This window comes from Pogona vitticeps, chromosome 1, assembly GCF_051106095.1.
Source record: "Pogona vitticeps strain Pit_001003342236 chromosome 1, PviZW2.1, whole genome shotgun sequence".
Classification (NCBI taxonomy): Eukaryota; Metazoa; Chordata; class Lepidosauria; order Squamata; family Agamidae; genus Pogona; species Pogona vitticeps.
In genome coordinates, this window is record NC_135783.1 from 247766015 (window position 1) to 247786622 (window position 20608).

Sequence of the window (20608 nt, forward strand, 5' to 3'; positions counted from 1 at the left end):
AAGCCCACCGCCCCATAGTAATAACCTTGGGGTCGCAATCGCCTTTTGCCTTTCATCGGCGCCTTTTGGCTTGTTCCCGGTGGCTGGTTTTCCTTGTCCTCCATGGCCTCCAAGACGATCCGGTCTCTGCAATGCTCGGCAAGACCGCGCAGTACGCTCTAAAACAACGACTGTGGTGTTCCAGCAACCTCTGCGGCCTTTCAGAACCGGGAGGGCTATAGGGCATGTTGAGGCATGCCCGATAGCCCGCCCATTTCTAGCTATGCCCCACCAACCTCTCCCCATTGGCCTACAGGGCCGCAGGCTGGCCCTTCCCTTCGGGAACCAATGCTCAGGCCTCCCTAGAGTCACGGGGGAATACCCAACTCTAGGAAACCCCTATAGGGCCACGTTGGCCTCAAACAGCACTTACGTCACCCCCACACAACCCAACCCTTCCGGAAGATGTGGCCTAGGGGTGTTCCTGCAACCTCTGCGGTCTGTCAGGACCGAAGAGAAGCGGTTTATTGTTGTTTTTAAACATGGTTTTAAAATTGTCTCCCGTTTAGAAGGTCTATTTAATTTACTGTTACAGCATATGAGAAGGGCCCCCAAAATCCCTGGTGTAAATTTCAGGCCCCAGTGGCCTAAATGCAAGCTGGGGCATGTCCTATGGCCACCCCTTTCTAGCCAAACCCCGCCAACTGCTCCCCATTGGCCTACAGGGCCGCGGGGTGGCACAACACCTCGGGGACCAATCCTCAGGCCACCCTAGGGTCACGGGGGACCCCCGGACTCGAGGAAAAGACCCCTATAGGCCCACGGGGCCCTCCACAACCCCTGACGTTACCGCTCGACCCGCCCCTTCCTTCGGAAGGGGCCTGGGTCGAGCCTAGACGCCGGAAGGCCCACCCCTTCCACTGCAAGGTCCCAAAAAGGGGCGGCGCAACTGTCAAAATGGCGGTTTGATGAAGGCTACCCCCTCTAACTACTTATGTTGTGGCTTCTGAAATTCTGGCTGGTTTGCATTTTATGCAGTTCATAGTCTCCCTAGCAAATAAAATCAGCACTCGATAAAAATAAAACTGAAGGAGTGAAGAGGCTAACTGAAAATTCTGTTTTTCACCCATCACAACAAAACACCACCCGCATTCTTCCTTGTTGTTTAGTCGTTAAGTCGTGTCCAACTCTTCATGACCCCATGGACCAGAGCATGCCAGGCCCTCCTGTCTTCCACTGCCTCCTGGAGTTTGATGAAATTCATGTTGGTAGCTTTGATGACACTGCCCAAACATCTCGTCCTCTGTCGTCCCCTTCTCCTCTTGCCTTCATTCTTTCCCAACATCAGGGTCTTTTCCAGGGAGTCTTCTCTTCTCATGAGATGGCCAAAGTATGGAGCCTCAGCTTCAAGATTTGTCCTTCCAGTGAGCACTCAGGGTTGATTTCCTTCAGAACGGATAGGTTTGATCTCTGCAATCCAGGGGACTCTCAAGAGTCTCCTCCAGCACCACAATTCAAAAGCATCAATTCTTCATTGGTCAGCCTTCTTTATGGTCCAGCTCTCACTTCCATACATCGCTACTGGAAAAACCATAGCTTTGACTATGCGGACCTTTGTCGGCAAGGTGATGTCTCTGCTTTTTAAGATGCTGCTTTCCTCCCAAGAAGCAGGCGTCTTTTAATTTCGTGGCTGCTGCCACCATCTGCAGTGATCATGGAGCCCAAGAAATCTGTCACTACCTCCATATCTTCCCCTTCTATTTGCCAGGAGGTGATGGGACCAGCAGCCATTTTAGTTTTATTGATGTTGAGCATCAGACCATTTTTTTGCACTCTCCTATTTCACTCTCATTACAAGGTTCTTTAATTCGTCCTCACTTTCTGCCATCAGAGTGGTATCATCTGCATATCGGAGGTTGTTGATATTTCTTCCGGCAATCTTAATTCTGGCTTGGGACTCCTCCAGTGCAGCCTTTCGCATGATGTATTCTGCATATAAGTTAAATAAACTGGGGGACAATATACAGCCTTCTCATACTCCTTTCCCAATTTTGAACCAATCAGTTGTTCCATATCCAGTTCTAACTGTTGCTTCCTGTCCCACATAGAGATTTCTCAGGAGATAGATAAGGTGGTCAGGCACTCCCATTTCTTTAAGAACTTGCCATAGTTTGCTGTGGTTGACACAGTCAAAGGCTTTTGTGTAGTCAATGAAGCAGAAATAGCTGTTTTTCTGGAACTCTCTAGCTTTCTCCATAATCCAGTGCATGTTAGCAATTTGGTCTCTAGTTCCTCTGCCCCTTTGAAATCCCGCTTGTACTTCTGGGAGTTCTCGGTCCACATATTGCTGAAGCCTACCTTGTAGGATTTGGGACATAACCTTGTGTGTGAAATGAGTGCAATTGTATGGTATTAGTGGAATTGTATGGTACATTCTTCCTAAAACCATTTAATTTCTTATCTCTCAGTGCCCTTTTTTCCAAACGCAGTGAAGAATCAGAATTTCTACAATGGAGCGGTGCTGTATTAAGAATCCCCCGTAAATCCAAGTCTCAAGTCATGAAGTCTTGTTGAGTGTCACTCTTAAGAGGACCTGGAAAGTTAGGGACCGGAAGAATATTCACTCAATTCCTTGCTCTTGTTTGGCTGAAGAGTGTCATGACACAATGAAACACACCATCAAGGACTTTCAAGCTTCGTGAGGTTTATCCCTTCCACAGTGACAGCAAGATAGAGCACTTCTTCCCATCAGGGTCTCCACCATTTGTCCAGAATTTGCACAAAACTAATGCAGAAGCAACACATACACAAACAAGGACAGAATGAAAGGTCCAAAGTATAACTCACTGGGTGCTTCTAATTCCATACAAAACTTTGCAACAAAGCAGAAACCATTATAGTTTTGCAATTACTTAAATTGTTCTTGCCAGTGTAGGAACTCTTGCTGAGAGTCTCCAAGAGTTATCTTGACTTTTCACAGGGCCAGGAGAAACTCTTTGCATTTGGAGGAGAGAAGCAAGGTTTTACATCCCTATGGAAAATGCCATTTGTTTTTAAGTTTTAGTAGTACACTCACTATCGCTCCCAGTGGAATCATTTTGAAATTTGGAATGCTGTTCAGTAAGAGATGGGGCACCAGGGTACAACAAACTGCCAAAACATTTGGCAACTATTAACTGAGTCAAAAATAGGAAAAAATAAATAAGGTTGCAGAAGAGTTCAGCACATGGACAAGGTATAGCATTATGTGGGTAGGGGAGTGGAGTGGGAGATCTGACTAGCTTAGTGAGAAAGGAAATTTAAGTCAAGTACATATGTCATTATTTGAACACATCAGGGCTCCTTTGCAACATTTTTCAAAGCATGACAGCTTATACCTGTATCCAATGTCCTATTATCTAAAGTGGGACACTGGATGCTTATAAATTATAGATGTGTCGTTGTTGAGCAAAAGCAGGCTGTATGGTTTTAAATAACTGTTAGATCCATAGTCTTTGTGAAAAACTGTAATTCATTTTGAAAGTTGTTTCTTCGTCCAATAGCTAACAGATGATGAAAATAAGAACGGGGAGGGACCATGCATGTATCATTCACAGTTGGCATGAGTTACCTGTAGTTACTGTCCAAACAACAGAACAGTAAGATGCACCACAATGTGAAGCCTGAACACTAGATGAAAAACTGTACATGTGATGCTACTGAACAAATCTCTCACTACAATTTCCACTTATACAAATCACCACATTTCAAAGACAACCAATGTAACTCTAGTTTAGCTCCTTCCTTCACAAGGAAGGTACATCTGATCATTAACTGGCATTACAGAGGTGAAGTAGAAAGCCCTCTATTTAAATAACAGTATTTTTGAAAAATGATACAGAAGCCATTTCATCACTGAAATTGCAAATTGGGGTAGTAAGTTATCTGCACAAGTCTTTCCGGAATATGGATTTCTCTATAGTGAAATTTTTCTTTCCAAGAAAGAACTTCAAAAATATGATAATACCAAAAAAAAAATGGCTGCATGTGCAGATATGCTGCTACTTATCTTTAAAAGGAGGATCAGTACTCAGCAGTGATTGAAATAGTGCACTACTATGTAGAACATTTTCCATACCATCACTCAGCCATGAAACTCACTGGATGAAAACTGTATTTTAGATTATCTATCTGAGAAAGTTGTTATGAATGGCACCACAAGCCCCACTGAGGAAATCTGGAATTATTTTTAAAAATATAAAAATGTACCAAGACCAAAAGTAGTTTCCTTGGGAGTAAAACTGACCAGTCCAGAAAGTCCTGAAGGGATGGAATACTTCCTTCAACAGGTATGTTCCAAACAGCAGGATTTATTGTGGATGGTTACATTTTATTTTTGTTTGCTTTACCTTGCATAGTTTTGTGCATTTGTGGTACATGCCAAGTATATCTGCAAACCTTTACACATGGCAAATTTTCAATGCGACATGCAAAGGTAACAAAACCGAGAGGGGACTATCAGCCACCATTGTGAAATCAGAAAGTTACTGCAGTTATTGAAGGTCAGAATTAAAGCATCATTCAAAGTGAAAGAAAGAAAAAACTTCCTGAAGTCATTTAAAACTTCTGGGCAAAATCCTGCTGAGTCACAAAATCACAGCAAGGCGACTGTACAAGTGGTGCTATCTCCTATGCTGGCTATTTGTCTTGCACTTGGCTGGGCCCTGGGTGCCAAATCCATGGGACAACCAGGCATTGTGACTATGGATGTAAACAGACAGCGGACAAATCACAAAAAACACTTGTATAGCTACCCTCCCATCGTCATTAAGAATTAACAGGATTCTGGCCATTTCTTAAAAATCAAAACCATCCTCCTTTTTTTCTTTGTGCTGAATACATCCTGAAGCAAGATCAATATAGGGAAGATAATGTATTCAGGCATAGGCATCCTTCAGTCTCGAGAAATTTCAAACTCCAATTTCAAACCTCCACTGCCTTGTGGCTATATCCACTCATGGAAAAGGCTTCAGGAGTAAACCTAGAGGCAAAATCCAGAGCTGGAGTCCCGAAGGCAGTCTGTTTCATTCTGCCAACTCCTGCGATGTTGCTGGAACCAATTGTATTGTCTCTTGCCTTTCCATTGGACCATTCCAGCAATGTGGAGAGGGGGGATCTGCTGCTTGGGTAACAGCCTATCCTCCTTATTACTTTACCCAGGCTTCATGCTCTGGAGAGGACATTCCTCATTTCAGAGCATGTTACCATGGTCTCTCGAGACTGAAGGATGCCTATGGCTGAATACATTATCTTCCCTATATTGATCTTGCTTCAGGATTGGAGCTCAAATATAAAAGGGAAATGATCTAACATTAGATGAGATCAAAAGTGGAGAACTGGACATCAGAGAGGGTTAAGTTACTAGAGACAGGGCAGTGACTTTTAATTATCCTATAACAATATGACATAAATCAAGGTCAATTATAAGGGAAAACAACTCAGTAACTGATGGCGATAAAAAAGGCAAATGGATGGGGAAAATTACAGTACACAAGACAAAGGAAGCCTGGGGTTGAAAGATAATGAAAGTAATGGATATTGGTCCGTGGGGAGACAGATGCACAAATGTATCTCTTAATTAGGTCCAAGAAGACAAGAAAATAAGTTCGATAGTATAAAGAGTCTACAATTGTGAGAGTTAAATAGTGAAGGGTCTTATTGATCCAAATTAGGACAAGAGAAAATGCTTAGGAAGCAAGAAAAAGAATCGATATACTGTATATGAGTCACAACTTCCATTTCCAAAAGTCATCATAAGCCTATGTGCAAGTCATCAAATTTTTATTACTGATATGATTTTGTTTCCATCAAATTCCAAAAGCATTCAACCTGGTCATATCTGTTAGTAGTCTTGTTTTTTAATAAATAAATTAGGGGCAAGCAAGAGGATAAAGTGCTTAACAAAGCCATTTTGATTTCCATTAGGCCCCCTCTGTTTTTTAGAATGGTAACCAACATTTCTTCTTGTCACCTGAAGGATGTGGGCAATGGCTAAAGGGGGAGGCACAGGCCCTCATTATCTAAGTGCTCTGTTACACTCAGAGGCCACTGCGGGGGAGGGAGCCGGATACACTGGCATCCACAGATGTCTTGATGAAACACAGCTTATCAACTGAAATGGGTTGATATTAGCAACCTGTTAGCACCGCCACTCCCATGTATAAAACTGCATAGTGACTGGATTTCCTGTAAGTCAACCCTGCGGAACTGCAACTGTTGGACAATCCTGCCTCCAAGCACTGCAAGAAATCCTCTAGTTAATACTTTTCACTTAGCCAACTTATCTACCATGTACCCTCAGAGGAAGAGACATGACAAGGCTGGAAATGGTGCATATGCTAGACAGAAGGAATGGGTCAGATAGCTAACTTCTGTGGCAGGTGTTAGGATCCTATAGCCTGCTGGCTCTCCCTTTTTGCTCTCTCACCAGCATTTAAAATTGGTTTAAATGGACAGGGAGTGAGGGAAAAAATGTTGTGGTTCTGATCCCAGTCCACTTAGCACATGACCTGCTAGCATGGGAAAAATCCCCACGAGGCAATGTGGCCATCACGTCAACAAAGGTTCCCTATCCCTACTCTATGTAAAGGTCTAGTACAAGCACTTGACTGAAATAGGTGGAAGTGATGCAAGCTTGTTTCTCTGTTGTTTTACCTACATAACACATCTGAAACATGTCCAACAGAAAGCCATGCCTTCAATTCACTTTCTAGTAGTTTCTAAGCCCCAGTAAAAATCAGCTCTAAATTCATTACTGTAAAATCTGTGTTACTTGACTGATTTATCTCTGTCAAGAATGTGTGTACATACAGGTGTATAGAACTTTTTGTGTCTTTTCTGAAATACTAAAGTAGATAACTACATGCACGCACACAGTCGTGCACACACAAACACACGAAGCGCCAGACTCAAGCAGCTTAATGGGAACAATGCCAGTGTACATCAGCTAAGTTGTCTGGGCCTTTATCTGTATTTATACTGTGGCTGGAGCTGACTCCTTGGCCAGCACAGATGGCCATTCGAGAAGTGCCCACAGTCAATGCCTACTTGTCATAACCTGAATTTCGCAAGGGCAGTATTCCTTCCGGCTCTTAGAGCATTACACCAGACATACCATCAGTATAATACTTGCACATGTATTTCTCAGGATGACATTCTCAAGTTTTCATGTTGAACCTCATTAGCTAAGAAGAACCATTTTCTCAGGAGAACACAGCATGTGAAAGAATACTGTATCGGAACCCTAACTAATATCCTGACCAAGAAGGGCCTCGAGGGGGGAGAGGCGGTGCTTGAGGATATGGGGTTTGGCCTGTGGGATATGGGGGAACAGGAAAGCTAGGCACTGAAGGCTGAGTAGGATATGGGCATGATGGCTTTCCCCCTGGTGGAAAATATGGATTCTGGGAGAACCCTGATCCTGCAGATGGAGCCCTGGGAGGGGCCTGTGGAAATCCTGGTCCTGCTGGAGGTACTCTGGATGGAGACCAAGAGTACCTAGAGGATGAAGATGGGTCACCTTCCTGAGACTGTGGTACTGAGCCACCAGTGGATATAGATGGGAATCTGGGACCTGAGAGTGGATTGTAAGGAAAGGGAGGTTGAGAACTTGGTTGAGATACAGCATATCCTGCCATAGCAGGTGGTGGTGCAAAAGGAACTGGTTGGAGTGCTCCATGAGCTGAAGGGCCAGGAGGCATGAAAGGGGACAGACCATAAGGTAAAGGATAGGATGCTCCCCCAGCCGAGTGGTCCTGTAGCTGCTGAACTGCAGGCTGAGAAGGGATGCTGGGAGGTGGCTGCTGGCTGAATGCATTACTATTGGCTGGCTCTTGTGAAGACTGCGATTTCCTCAGCACCTCCTGAAGCTTCTCCACTTTTACTCTCCGTAGATGGGACAACTTCCTCATAGAGGAAAATTGTTCAAGGAATGTCTCCAGAGGCACATCACCCTCCAGGAACTTTTCAGCCATGACCTGGAAGGCAAAGGACAATTAAAGGCTTTCAGTATGCACATTGTACTCACACTTTTTCTTTTCTTACATTAGGTTCTATTTATGAAAGGCTGCATAAACTGTACTACAGGAAATGAGTAAGAGAAAAACAGAAATGTGTGCTCTGCTGAATGAGCTACAGTAAAAGACAAAAGACAAAAGACAAAAGACAAAAGACAAAAGAGAAGAGAAGAGAAGAGAAGAGAAGAGGAAGGAAGGAAGGAAGGAAGGAAGGAAGGAAGGAAGGAAGGAAGGAAGGAAGGAAGGAAGGAAGGAAGGAAGGAAGGAAGGAAGGAAGGAAGGAAGGAAGGAAGGAAGGAAGGAAGGAAGAGTTCAGTGCATGCAATCATGATCCAGACTATGTGTGTGTGCAAAGTATAGTTTTTTTGGATGTTACAGGACTGCAACCCACCAGCCCTCACTGTTTTTGTTTTGTTTACTTCTCTAAAATATTTGTATCTTGCTTTTCTCCTGAATGTACACAAAATTAGAAACAGTAAATAAAAACAGTACTTTTTTAATAAGCAACATGTTTTAAAAGCAGCAAGGCACAAACATTCCTATTTTTAAAAACCTCTCTCAGGTAGACAGTCAATAAGGAAAAGCCTGCCTGGAGATAAAGGTCTTTGCCGGCTTGCACAAGGACAGCAAAGATTTGGCCAGCCTGGTCTCCTGTAGGAGAAAGTTCCAGAATCTGGGAGCAGCAACACAGAAGATTCTCTCCCGTGTCCCCACCAAACACACCAGTGAAAGCGGTGGAACAGAGAGAGAGGCCTATCCTGATTATCTTAAAACCCAGGCAAGCTCATAAAGGAAGATGTAGTTTGGACTCAAGCCATTTAGGGCTTTAGAGATTAAAATCAGCACTTTGAATTGGGTTCTGAAATGGACTGGCAGCCAATGGAGCTCCAGTCTCATGCAGTCCTTTACTGACATCAGATACTGATCGAGAACTGAAACAGCTTCCTTAGATTTAGATGGAAAGGAGAGTTGGGTATCATCTGCATATTGGTGACACTGAACCCCATGAGAGACAAAACAGAACCCTTGGGACACCACAGGCCAATGGTAAGGGCATTGAACAGGAGCCCCCCCCCCAGCACCACCTTCTGAGTTCTCCCCTCCAGGAAGGACCAGTGCCACTGTAGAACAGTGCCTTCAAGTCCCATCCTAGAGAAACAGGCCAGAGGAATACCATAGTATTGAAAGCCCCTGAGAGGTCCAAGAGAACCAACAGGAATATACCCTCCCTGGGTAGTAATTATAGAATACCATGAGATCCACGGAGGTCTTTTTTTGACGATGACCTGACTATTGTCTCCCTTGGGCATGCCAGGATCCTACTCTGCTGCAAGGAAGCATCCACCACTCTTCCTACCCACTCAGCCTCCTTGTAAAGTGTCGTGCAAATACTTCGCAAGAGGCAACTGCCTAATATGCACTCTCTTCCCGTGGGCTAGCGTGAATTAGACCCTTGACCACTTGAATAAGCTCTGCTGGACAGCTCTGTGCAAATGCAAATTGCTAATGGTAAGAAATGCTGAGAACTGCAGTCTACTAATGTCTCGAGGGCTACATTTTGCTCACCTATGATCCAGAGAATTTTCTTAAGGTTGCTAAGGAAAGAGTCTTTAGGGCAGGGGTGGGCAATTAGTTTCTATGGGGGGGCATATGAAAAATCTGAACTGTGTTTGGGGGCCGAACCAACTTTACTTAAAAATAAAATGAAACAGTGATGTTATGATTGTTTTTATTTTAAACTTGTTAATCTTCACAAATACTAAAGAGGTTTTTTGCAGTATGTTAAAGATAAGCAACTGATCAACTTTAGACAAAGGTCTATAAATGGTTTTGATGTTCAAAACTGTCCACAGGCCGGACAGGAGTGGCTCATGGGCCATATGTGGCCCTCAGGCCGCACTTTGCCCAGGTCTGCTTGTGAGGCCCCCAAGTTGGAGGCATATGTAGGAGTGCCGTCGCTCCCGTCAAGGGCCCAACACACCCAGACATCTCCCCCTCCTTCACCACCCCGTCGAGAAGATAAAGGGGTGGAGACCCCGGCTTGGGGGAAGATCAACGAAGAGCCGGCTAGAATAAACAAAGGGGTGGATACCAGCGACCTGGGGCAGGCACTGAAGGAGTTAACCCTCACCCCGAGACCCGGGAGAGTTTTGGCGGGAAAAGAGAGGGAGGAGATAGAGGCGGCAGTGGTGGATATAAGGGAAAAGCGAGAGGAAATCCCAGGCAGCTGGGAATGGATCTGGGTGGAGGAATCCATGGACCAGCAAGTGGGAGCAGGTGCGAGTGCCCCACGAGGAAGCTGAAAGAAGGAGACAACAAGGGCTAAAACCCCGACCCTCATATTGGGGGGAGACCAAAGCGCGGGAGTGGCGCCGTAAGTTAAGGGAAGAAAGGGAAGCGGTGGTCAGAGAAATAGAACGTAAAAAGGCATGGCATCTTGCAGAGCTGCAAAAGACGGGGGTTTACCCGGGTCATGGTTGGCAGATGCTGGAGAAGGGTCGTCCATATGGGGGTGGAGCGACGACGAAGAAACCCTACCCTTGATCCCCATTGAAGACGAAGTGGGGGACATCCCGGTTCCTGTGAAGGATCTAACAGGACCGTGGACTTTGGAACATAATAATCCTTTTGTTGGCAACTTATGGACACCCTTGCGGCCGCAGTTGGAGCCACAAGAGACCTTAAACCCCTTTGGGATGGATGTTCCAGTTAATGTTGATGTTGCGATAAATACAGAAACTGGTGATTTTACACATTCGACTCGTCCTTTATTGGGTGTGACAGAAGCCCGTAATAATGAACCCTCACACTGCTCCAGGGAAATCATGCAAATTGTGATAAACTGTCTTTCACCCTCACAGGTAACCTTATAGGTAAATTGCAGAAATTATCTTGTTGACACATTTGCATTTATGCTCAAGACAGAAGCTTACACTGTCCTTTCTTTGCTTCAGTTACACCATTTCAGTCAGTGCAAATCTTTCAAACCTTTTGTTAATTCCTATAGTCTACCTCAGAAAAGGTGAGATGCTATAATGCAGGAAACTCATGAAGAAATACTGGGATTTAGTATGAATAAAATAGGTGGGAAAGAGATGCAGAGAGTAAGTACAGTGGTGCCCCGCACAGCGACGATAATCCGTTCCAAAAAAAATCGTCGCTATCCGGATTCGTCGCTATGCGAGGCAAAAAACCCCATAGGAACGCATTAAAAAATCATCTCACACTTAACATCAAAAAAACTAAAGAACTCATAATTGATTTTAGGAGGAAGAGAAATGTACATTTACCACTGTACATAAACGGTGAGGAAGTGGAGAGAGTTGGTAGTTTTAAATTTCTGGGTACTTACATCTCAGAGGACCTCTCATAGATTATAATTGCCAACATGCTAATGAAGAAGGCACAGAAGAGGCTGTATTTCCTGAGAATGCTCGGCAAGTTAAATTTATCTCAGCATTTACTTCTGGCATACTATCGTAGAACCAGAGTGTCCTAACCTATGGCATTCTGGCATGGTTTGGAAGTAGCTCTGTAGTGGACAAAAAAGCTCTACAGAGAACCATTAAAATTGCCCAGAATATCATCGGGCTCCAGCTACCAACCCTGGATGACATCTTCACATCCCGCTGTCTGAGGAAGTCACACAGCATCCTGAGAGACTCTTCCCATCCTGCTTATAACTTTTTTGAACTGTTACCGTCTGGCAGAAGATACAGAACAATTAAGACTCGGACCACACGTTTTCAAAATAGTTTTTATCCCAGAGCTGTAACTGCAATTAATAATGAGCTTAAAGACCACCAGTAGTGAATAATTAGTTGGACTGTGTTACTTGGCCTGCGCTGTAGATGTTTGTATTTTTAGTGGGGGACTTTTAGTGGGTGGGGAGTGTTTGGGGAATTTTATGTGTGTGCATGTGTCTGGTCTCTGGGTGTCTGTGAATTTCGTTGTATGGGTATACTGTGTATATACTTAAAATGACAATAAATTATTATTATTATTATTATTATTATTATTATTATTATTATTATTATTATTATTATTATTATTATTATTATTATTATTATTATTAAAACATGTTTAATGCGTTCCTATGGGGGAAAAACTCACCGCTATGCGGAAATCCTCCATATGGCCGCCATTTTCGCCGCCCGGTATGTGAGGAAGCCACGCAAAAACGCTGTGGGCGGCCATTTTGTTTACCCGGCGGCCATTTTGGAAGCGCTGATCAGCTGTTTTCTAAACATCGCAATGCGAAAATCGGTAAGTGAAACGCTTACCAATCATCGCAATGCGATGTTTTGCCACTTAAAACATCGCAATGTGATTGCTTTTGCGATTGCAAAATCCACATCGCTATGCGGATTCGTCGTTAAACAGGGCGCTCGTTAAACGAGGCACCACTGTATCTCTTTGATATTAACATCTGATACAGTCCAGATGAACTTTAAAAGCTGGATCTTTGTTTATAATAAATGGGATAGATATATTAGGGTGATGATTGCAGAAGTCTGTCTTAAAAGAAGGGGGAGGGATCTTAAATGTATAGAAACATTTAGATGGGCAATCTTCACAAATGCCTCTGATAATGCTAGCTGGAACATATGAGTAGTGAAGAAGTAAGATAACACATAAATCTTAAATGCTCTCCATCTCACAAAATCCCCTCTGCAAGTAAAACAACAAGAGTAATTCTCCACAGCACTGACAGTCAACATATTCTGCATTGTACTAATCAGGGGAAGTGGGGATATGAGCTCATGATCAGTAAACAGCAGGTGAATCTGTGCGACACCACAAGTCAGAAACCATGGCTTCTTTGAACATCCACTGTAAACCAGGATTCCTGCGGATACATGGCTTACTGTGTCATGCAATCTGGGCCACTAAACAGACCAAACAAGAGCTTGAATCATTTCAGACAGCCATCTGCTTTAATTTGTGTTGTTCCAGAACTATGGTGGCCAAATATCTTCAAGTTGTTGATATAACATAATAATACAGTTGAAACAGTCAGTGACAGTTTGCATTTAGTCTATTAACCTTGGAAGATGGAAGCAATTCAGTGAGAAAGACCCATTTAAGAGAAATACCCCAAGCTTCTGGTGCTTGCACCACTTATGACACTCATGTTGCTGGTTGGCCACTCATGTTTTTGCAAATAAAGTAGGCTCATTAAAATAAAACACATGAATGGATAGCAATGAGAAATTAAGAGAGTATCCTCATGCTGGCTGGCATTTTAGGAGAGACATAACCCTGGATGATCATCTGGGACTATTAACATATATAAAAATAAATGTCAGGCTGACCTCAGATTCTTCTTCAATCTTCTGCCCTTCTACTTGTAGGAGATCCAACAGTGTGCTAGGCTGCATAGTCGCAGAGAATTTCTCTGGAGGGGAGAATAAGAAAAAAAAAGTTAAAGTATGCAAGGACTTCTCTATCTAAGTCATGATACCAACTTCTGATTCTACAAAAGTTATGCTCATGCAGGCTGCCACCTTCCAGGACAAGAGACCCTTCTTCTTTAAGAACACCACCATGGAAAATCAAAACTTGACTGAGGAGGGTGACCAGAAGATGACCAAGAAAAATTGAAAGCTCTGCCACTCTTATACGAGCTCCACATCTGCACAGGTCTTTTCATGGTTATACAGGCACACATCATTGACACTTTTACGCTGCTGCTAGAAGGCTCAGAACAAACAAGTACGTAGATTCTCATGAATCAACTTTTCTGCTTGATTACCATTCACAGATACACTGGGAGGAAAGGGGGAAGGATGCTAAGGCTAGCTAACCATCTCTAGAGCAAAAGATCCAAATTCGTTTTTCACACTCACCCATGACACAACAATTGAGAGGAGATTTTCATCAGAGAAATGTTTTGGCAGTCTTCCCTGTTCTCCCCCACCTCTGGACAGGGAAGACAATTCAGAAACTTTACCTAATTTTGCCTTCTGCTCCTGGCACCGTTCCATAAGCGTTTGCAGATCCTGATATCTGTCTGAAAGCTTTGCACGTCCTGTTTCTAGAGGCTCTTGGAACTTCAGGTTCCGTTCTGCCAAGCTCCGATTTGTGGCCAGAGCCATTTCCCTTTCCAGTTGTATGTCCTGGACCTGAAAAAGATGGCCCACTGTTAGGGAGGAGGGGCTCCACTTATGTTCATCCCCAGCTCCATGTAAAAATGTAATGGATACCTCATTAGACTCAAGTGCCAACCGCTCGATTTCTTCTGCATTGTCTTGCAGTTTCTTCAGTTCATCTACTGTCATGTCTCTGAATGTCTCCATCTTTTGAGAAATTCATTAATTCCTCTGGAATGAGAGAGATAACATGAGAAGTGATGAAAGCACTGAACGTTTGGAAAAAAATAAGCATCAGAAAACAAATGGTTCATTCACATTCTATGTCAAAAATTTCCCACTGACTCATTCTTCCTGTTTCAGAATCAGGATCAATGTAAAATCATTTGTCTTTGGAACAACAGATTCAGCTAACTATTTTTTTGTACATCCTGTTCATTGAGCCATATAAAATACACATATGTTCATACAGTAGCTAGTTTGAATATTGCTAGTTTGACTATTAGGTTTTCAAAAACCTAAATAACACTTTATATCTCCTAAAAACCAGAATTCCAAATTACACTGTAATGGTTAAACCTGATTCAGAAAACATATCCATCAGGTCAGTATTATAACCTAAACTAGTTAGAGTTCAGTGAAAATAGAAATAAACCAACTGAAGTCTGCTTGCACAGACTAACCCAGCTACTTCTCTGACATATTTATAGTTCATACAGCCCTACTTTATGCTATGTTACAGCACTGCCTATACTCCAACCATGCTATCTATTAAAGAGCTAAAAGAACAGTTCACAGGTATCAGTGGTCACTTGCTCCTGTCACCCAATCCTGCTTGATCATTATTCTTTTTCCATACTGAACATACTGTCTACTTGATCTTTTCCCCTCTTGGAGGAAACACAATCAGTATCCTTTTAAGTGCTGTCTCAATATCTTTCCCAATTGTGCTGTGTCTTCGTCATCTGCTGGGCCACCATGAAGTTCTTCTTCTCTCTTTTATCAGTGAAAATAATACAACAGTGGCTTCTCTGTATAAAAAGTATAAAAGCCACACAGACAAATTCTCCTGCTGTAGTCAGCCACTAACCCTCAGTTTCACCAAACTCTTTTAGGTCCAGCATAACGAGAACAATGTATGTTTTCAACATTTTGTCAGTTCTTCTGAACAGTTTCTCCTGCTTATTCTTCCTCCACAGCTGATCTCATGAAAGATATATGGCTAGACATTCATCCAGGAGATCTTTGATTCCTTCACTTACTACTTTCTTTGAAAGTAAGTTTAATTACAGTGATGGAGGGATGCTCAGACTGCAGCATTCAACAAGGTAAATTAATCCCCATAAATAGATTTTGTAGTAAAATTGCCTCTTTAAAAGGTACTTTTCCTCATGGGGTGAAATAAAGCTGTCAAATGTAGGTATACCCACACTGATTTCCCAATGAAAATGGTTGCTATGAAGGACAATTTTAAACAGAAACGATTGGAAACAAACTCACATATTCCTATCCTCCAGCACCACAAACTTAATGAGATACACCAATAGCAGATTTTTAATTTATTTATCATTAGGCAGAAGTCTAATCGTGATTTTCCAGTGATCACATATGGCATGGCCTTTATTTTGCAAATATTGCATCAAACAGGGTATGTCTCGTCCCCTTTTAAACCCAAATGCATAGACAGCCAAAGATAATATTCAGAGACAACTGGCAAATATTATAACCTCTTGCTATCTGCTACAGGCTCTTCTACCTCTGGTTCAAGCGAAGCATTTCACAGGCTTGGCACTGAGGATTCTGCATTAGTACCTGCAAAAGAAATTAAGTTAAAGTGCGTTTGCCTGCATGCGTTCCAAAACTGGACTTTGGAGGCCATCTACATGGCAGCAGTCAAAATGTGTTATCATGAAAACTGCAAAAACAATCTCCAATGATCCACAGCAAAGAACATAAGTATCTATGTAGGCAGCCACTGGACTACAGGTACAACTGCACTTCTCCCTTCAAAAACACTGGGGTTGGCGTGCTGGAGCCCTGTGTAGTTCAAAATCCGTGTATAGTTCTGACCTCCCCCAAAAGGAACTACATAGTGTAAACAGTTGATTCACTCACACAGAGATTATCTGCACCTATATTATCTGTAGGTACTGCTGTGACCTTTCCCAACTCAACCATCGCCATCTAACCAAGGCCCAAGGCACCAAAACAAAGGAGCTTCAGTAAGTGCAAGACCCTCCTTTCTCAGGCCAATTTCTGGAAAGAAATAGCAGCATGGTACTGTACTTATTGAATATTTATTTATTGGAAAAACTCATGCATAACCCAAACCATGCTGTTCAAACCCATGTAATTTAAGAGCAAAGTGTGTTAAAATTGTTGGCCCTTGTCCAGTAGATAATGGACTGGATGCAGGCCACCAAACTGAAACTGAAACTAGATAAGACAGAGATTCTACTGTCTGGAGGATCATCAGACAGGTTAGATGGACATTTACCTGGCCTTAATAGGGTTACACTTTCCCTAAAGGATCAGGTTTGCAACCTGGTGGCATTCTTGGACCCAGCTCTCTCTATGGTGGCACAGATATCTGCTGTAATGAAGAGTGCCTTTTATAAATTTTGGTTAATTGTCCAGCTGCACCCCTACCTGGATAACTAATGACTAACAACCCTGGTTAATGCACTAGTAATCTCCAGAATAGACTAATTTAATGCTCTCTATGTAGGGCTGCCCTTGAAGTCAGTATGGAAACTTCAGCAGGTCCAAAATGAAATGGCCAGGCTGATTACAGGTGCCAATAGATATGAAGGTGTGCCAAGACATATACATAGTCTTGGCACACTTTCATTCACTCCCTGTTAGTTTCCATGCTCTGTTTAAGGTGCTGGTCTTAACCTATAAAGTCCTTAGCTGTTTAGGACTTCAATATCTGGTGGAATGTCTCTCCCACAAAATGCTACCTGTCCCACACATTCCTTGCATTCCTCTTGGCCCAAGATGTTCAAATGGGTTTCAACTTTTGTAATTTTATTTAAAGGTAGCTTTTAGCTAGTGACAAGATTTATGATATTTTTGTAGTCATTATATGTTAAAACTGCTGTATCCACCAGATAAATACCCATGGTTAGTTATCCACTGCCTGAAACTATTAAATAAAAAACCAAGAAATATATTTCCAAGGTGCATTACCATAACTGGCCACTAGAGAGAACAGGAGACTACGCTATACTGTATATGGGTTTGCATATCCCCCGTTTTTAGCAATGGGGGAGCTTGAAACCCCTGGGGGATACCATGGTCTTACTGTACACCCTTTTAATTATTTTATTGTACGTTGCAAACTGCCCAGAGAGTGGTGACACTAATAGGGAGGGGGGGAAGGGAGGAGACGTGAAGGAAAAGGGGGGAGGGAGAGAAATAACTAACCTAGGGCCAAAATTAAGACAACTGTGGAAAAATATCTCATGATCTGCCACTAACCCAGTGGGAACTGTGGGATCAAATACTAATTGTAGACAGCAAAATGCTACCATCCAGAATTGGCTGACGTTACTGTTATGGAAACACCTACCTCTGGGTGACGCCTCTCGAGAAGGGCGAGGTGCAGGAGCAACAGGTGCCCAGACACCAAAAGGCAGGCCAAGCAAAGGTGGCAGAAGGCAAGTTTAGCTTTTGGATGTTTTGTGAGAGTTGTTACATCAGGAGAAGAAAAGAGCCGCCAACCAGCTGGCCATTTCCAGCTTTCCCCCTTCGATAATCTTTCAGTGGCAGTAAAATCAACAAAACGCTAAACGGGACGTCTCTTAATTTGTTGACATTCCACGAGCACCACCCGCAGCTAAGGAGAGCAAAGGATTTCTTTTGTCCTACATGCGTTCTGGGTGTCGCCCCAAGAGCTCTCCAGGATGATGGCACAGAATCATTCCGGACAAATGGAAAACTTCATTGCCCTCCGCTTTAGATCGCCATACCCAGCTCTCGCTCTCTCCCCCTGCGATGTCGGGGGGGGGGGCGACCATTCCCACCGCCAGGGAATCCCAACTTCGCTTCCAGACCGGCCTAAGCCCCACGTCCCCGCTTGACGCCACCCCCGAGAACCACCTCACCCACATAAACTGTGAGGCGCCCATCGCCCGGGACCTCTCAAGCACTCTTCCCCCCCCCCCAACCGCCGCCCCCCCCCCGAAAAGAGCGAACGAGGCCCACCTTACCTTCTATCGCGAGACAGTCCGAGAAACGGCTAAAGGCGATAACCACCCTAAATAAGAGGAACGTACCTGTGAGAGGCCGGAGGTGGAGGGGAAGGAAGGGAGAAAAGAGGGGAGGACAACAAGAGGGAATCCCCGACTGGCCGAGCACTTCCCACTTCCGGTGTAGCGCCGGAAGCTGCGTCCGCTCAAACTATTCGCGAAGAGGCCAGAAGGGAGAGGACGGAGGCGGCTTTCTCTCTCTCTCTCTCTGGAGATGGTCCATTCCGGTGGCATAACTACATACTGTATAGGGGGTTCCCTTTGGCGGCACTTTTCTCGGGATGAGCGTCAATTGTCTTTGGTGCGAAGGTGGGGCTGCCTCGCCTGGGACCAGCACGTTCATGAGAAACATACAACGTGGGTTTTTGTAATGCCTCGGGGGACTTTGCTGGCGGGAGGATCCCCCGTCTGTGTGACCTGAAGTTCTCGCTTTTTTTTTTTTTTAAGGCTTCCGTAATACTTGAGACACGCAGATGTCTTCTTTTTTGTCACTGGTCAAAATTAAACTAATGAGCTTTTGACTTTTTAGCCTGTCTGTTTTTAACTAGATATATAAAATTTCCATTTTTTCCAGAAACAATGGAAATTTTCAGAAATTTTACGTCTCTGTTTTTAACCTTCTGTCACTATGGGAAATAAACAAATCAAGATCTCGTCTCTGGCCATGTGTTATACCTGGAAGGGCTTTTAACTTAAGAGATTTAAATGCTTTAAAATTGTTTTTAAATTTGAAATTTAAAATCTTAATATATGTTTAATTATTTGTTTTTCAAATGTGATGTTTAGATGGTGTTTCTAAATCTATTGTTTTAGCTGTTGTGAGCTGCCTTGGGCCCCTATGAGAAGAAAGGTGGCATATAAATAATATAAATGAAATAAAGAACACTGCTCACAGCTGTTGAGTGCTACCCTGTATTATTTGGGAACTGACAATTGGTGCCTATAGAGGCTTTTAAAGGTGGACAGCACAACACAGTAAGCAGAGCTGTGTGGGGGAAGCCAGGAGTGACAGCAACTGAAGCCAAAAAGGCAAATTAATTCTGGGATTTTAAATACAGAATGTATGTTTGTGTGTTGTGGAGTGACCCATAAAGTACCTCAAAAATGCTTGATGGAGCCCGTGTTTCTTCTGCTTCAGTTACAATGTACTGCCCCAGAGTCAAGTTCAAGATCACGACTATAGAGCACAGATTTGGGGTGGTGGAATGACCTGCAAGGAACAGCAAACCTCTGTGCAACTCTTTACACAGAAATAGCAAAATGAAGCTAGGTTGGCAAAGGGAGAACTCTCTTGTCTTACTTGTCTAAGAAATACACATAATTTTAAAGGAGCAAGAGAATGCAGGGAATCCAGAGATGCCAGCAAACTAAGATAAAAATGTTTTCAAATAGAAAAAGTGAAGGAAAGCACTGTGTTATAGCTCAGTGGTTTAGGCATCTGATTGTGGAGCCAAAGACTGGGAGTTTGATTCCCCACTAAAAATCAAACTGCCTCCTTGATAGGGGTGGACTTGACCCACAGGATCCCTTCCAGCTCTGCCATTCTATGATTCTTAAGATTATAAAAATTGTAACATTCTCACCAAAACACTTCTATGTGTGCACCATAGTTGATTTAAAAAAAAATAGTTTGGAGGCTACAAAATCAACTGCTACACTGCCCCAAATAGTCCCTCATCTCATAGGCATTCACACAATGCTTTATTTTTTTCTTAGAAAAAAAGGAAGGGGGATTTTAAGAGATTGGGAAGTCCTAAGACACCCCAACAAGGGACGTGGTGGCGCTGTGGGCTAAACCGCAGAAGCCTGTGCTGCAGGGTCAGAAGACCAAGCAGTCCTAAGATCGAATCCACGCGACAGAGTGAGCGCCCGTTGCTTGTCCCAGCTCCTGCCAACCTAGCGGTTCGAAAGCATGCAAATGCGAGTAGATAAATAGGTACCATTTCGGTGGGAAGGTAAACAGCGTTCCGTGTCTAAATCACACTGGCCATGTGACCACAGAAAGATTGTCTTCGGACAAACGCTGGCTCTATGGCTTGAAGAGCGGGATGAGCACCGCCCCCTAGAGTCAGACACGACTGGACAAAAATTGTCAAGGGGAACCTTTACCTTTAAGACACCCCAAGTGTTCTCATGTGCCTTTGCTGTCAATGAATGAATGCTAGTATTTTTTTTTAATTACTAATGGCTGCAGCTCCTTTTAGATGGTACAATATCTTGATTCTTCCAT

General features: G+C 43.4%; 2 protein-coding genes across 11 annotated transcripts in view; one reads left to right on the forward strand and one right to left on the reverse strand.

Moving 5' to 3' along the window:
* Positions 1-8530, forward strand: part of CD5 (CD5 molecule) — a 33271-nt gene extending 24741 nt beyond the window's left edge. For 2 of the 3 annotated variants that reach the window (XM_078383572.1, XM_078383573.1), the window contains exon 10: positions 2448-2539. The gene's annotated coding sequence lies outside the window, so the exon portion shown is untranslated. Of the gene's footprint in view, positions 1-2447; positions 2540-8066 lie in introns of those variants that run through there. The other variant, XM_078383571.1, reaches the window with a different exon arrangement.
* On the reverse strand, positions 5783-18588 carry VPS37C (VPS37C subunit of ESCRT-I). 8 transcript variants are annotated; one of them, XM_020792361.3, is made up of 6 exons: positions 18406-18588; positions 15853-15937; positions 14240-14356; positions 13987-14158; positions 13349-13431; positions 5783-7994 (listed from the first exon to the last, which is right to left on the reverse strand). In XM_020792361.3, exons 3-6 carry the CDS (start codon positions 14330-14332, stop codon positions 7266-7268), a joined length of 1077 nt encoding a protein of 358 aa, XP_020648020.3. In that variant the 5' UTR covers positions 14333-14356; positions 15853-15937; positions 18406-18588; the 3' UTR covers positions 5783-7265. The 8 variants fall into 8 exon arrangements, with proteins under 8 accessions (XP_020648020.3, XP_072841596.2, XP_072841594.2 ...); XM_072985495.2 differs by having other exon boundaries at positions 15882-15937; positions 18406-18532; XM_072985493.2 differs by having other exon boundaries at positions 18335-18473.
* Positions 18589-20608: the final 2020 nt, after the last annotated feature.

What these genes read in the sequence shown, in the direction of transcription:
- VPS37C (XM_020792361.3), bottom strand. Translation starts at nt 14,332, where the DNA reads ATGGAGACATTCAGAGACATGACAGTAGATGAACTGAAGAAACTGCAA. An exon ending in GGAGCAGAAGGCAAAATTAG is followed by an intron (nt 13,432 to 13,986) that starts GTAAAGTTTCTG and finishes TCTCCCCTCCAG; the next exon opens with AGAAATTCTCTGCGACTATG. An exon ending in AGATTGAAGAAGAATCTGAG is followed by an intron (nt 7,995 to 13,348) that starts GTCAGCCTGACA and finishes TTTGCCTTCCAG; the next exon opens with GTCATGGCTGAAAAGTTCCT.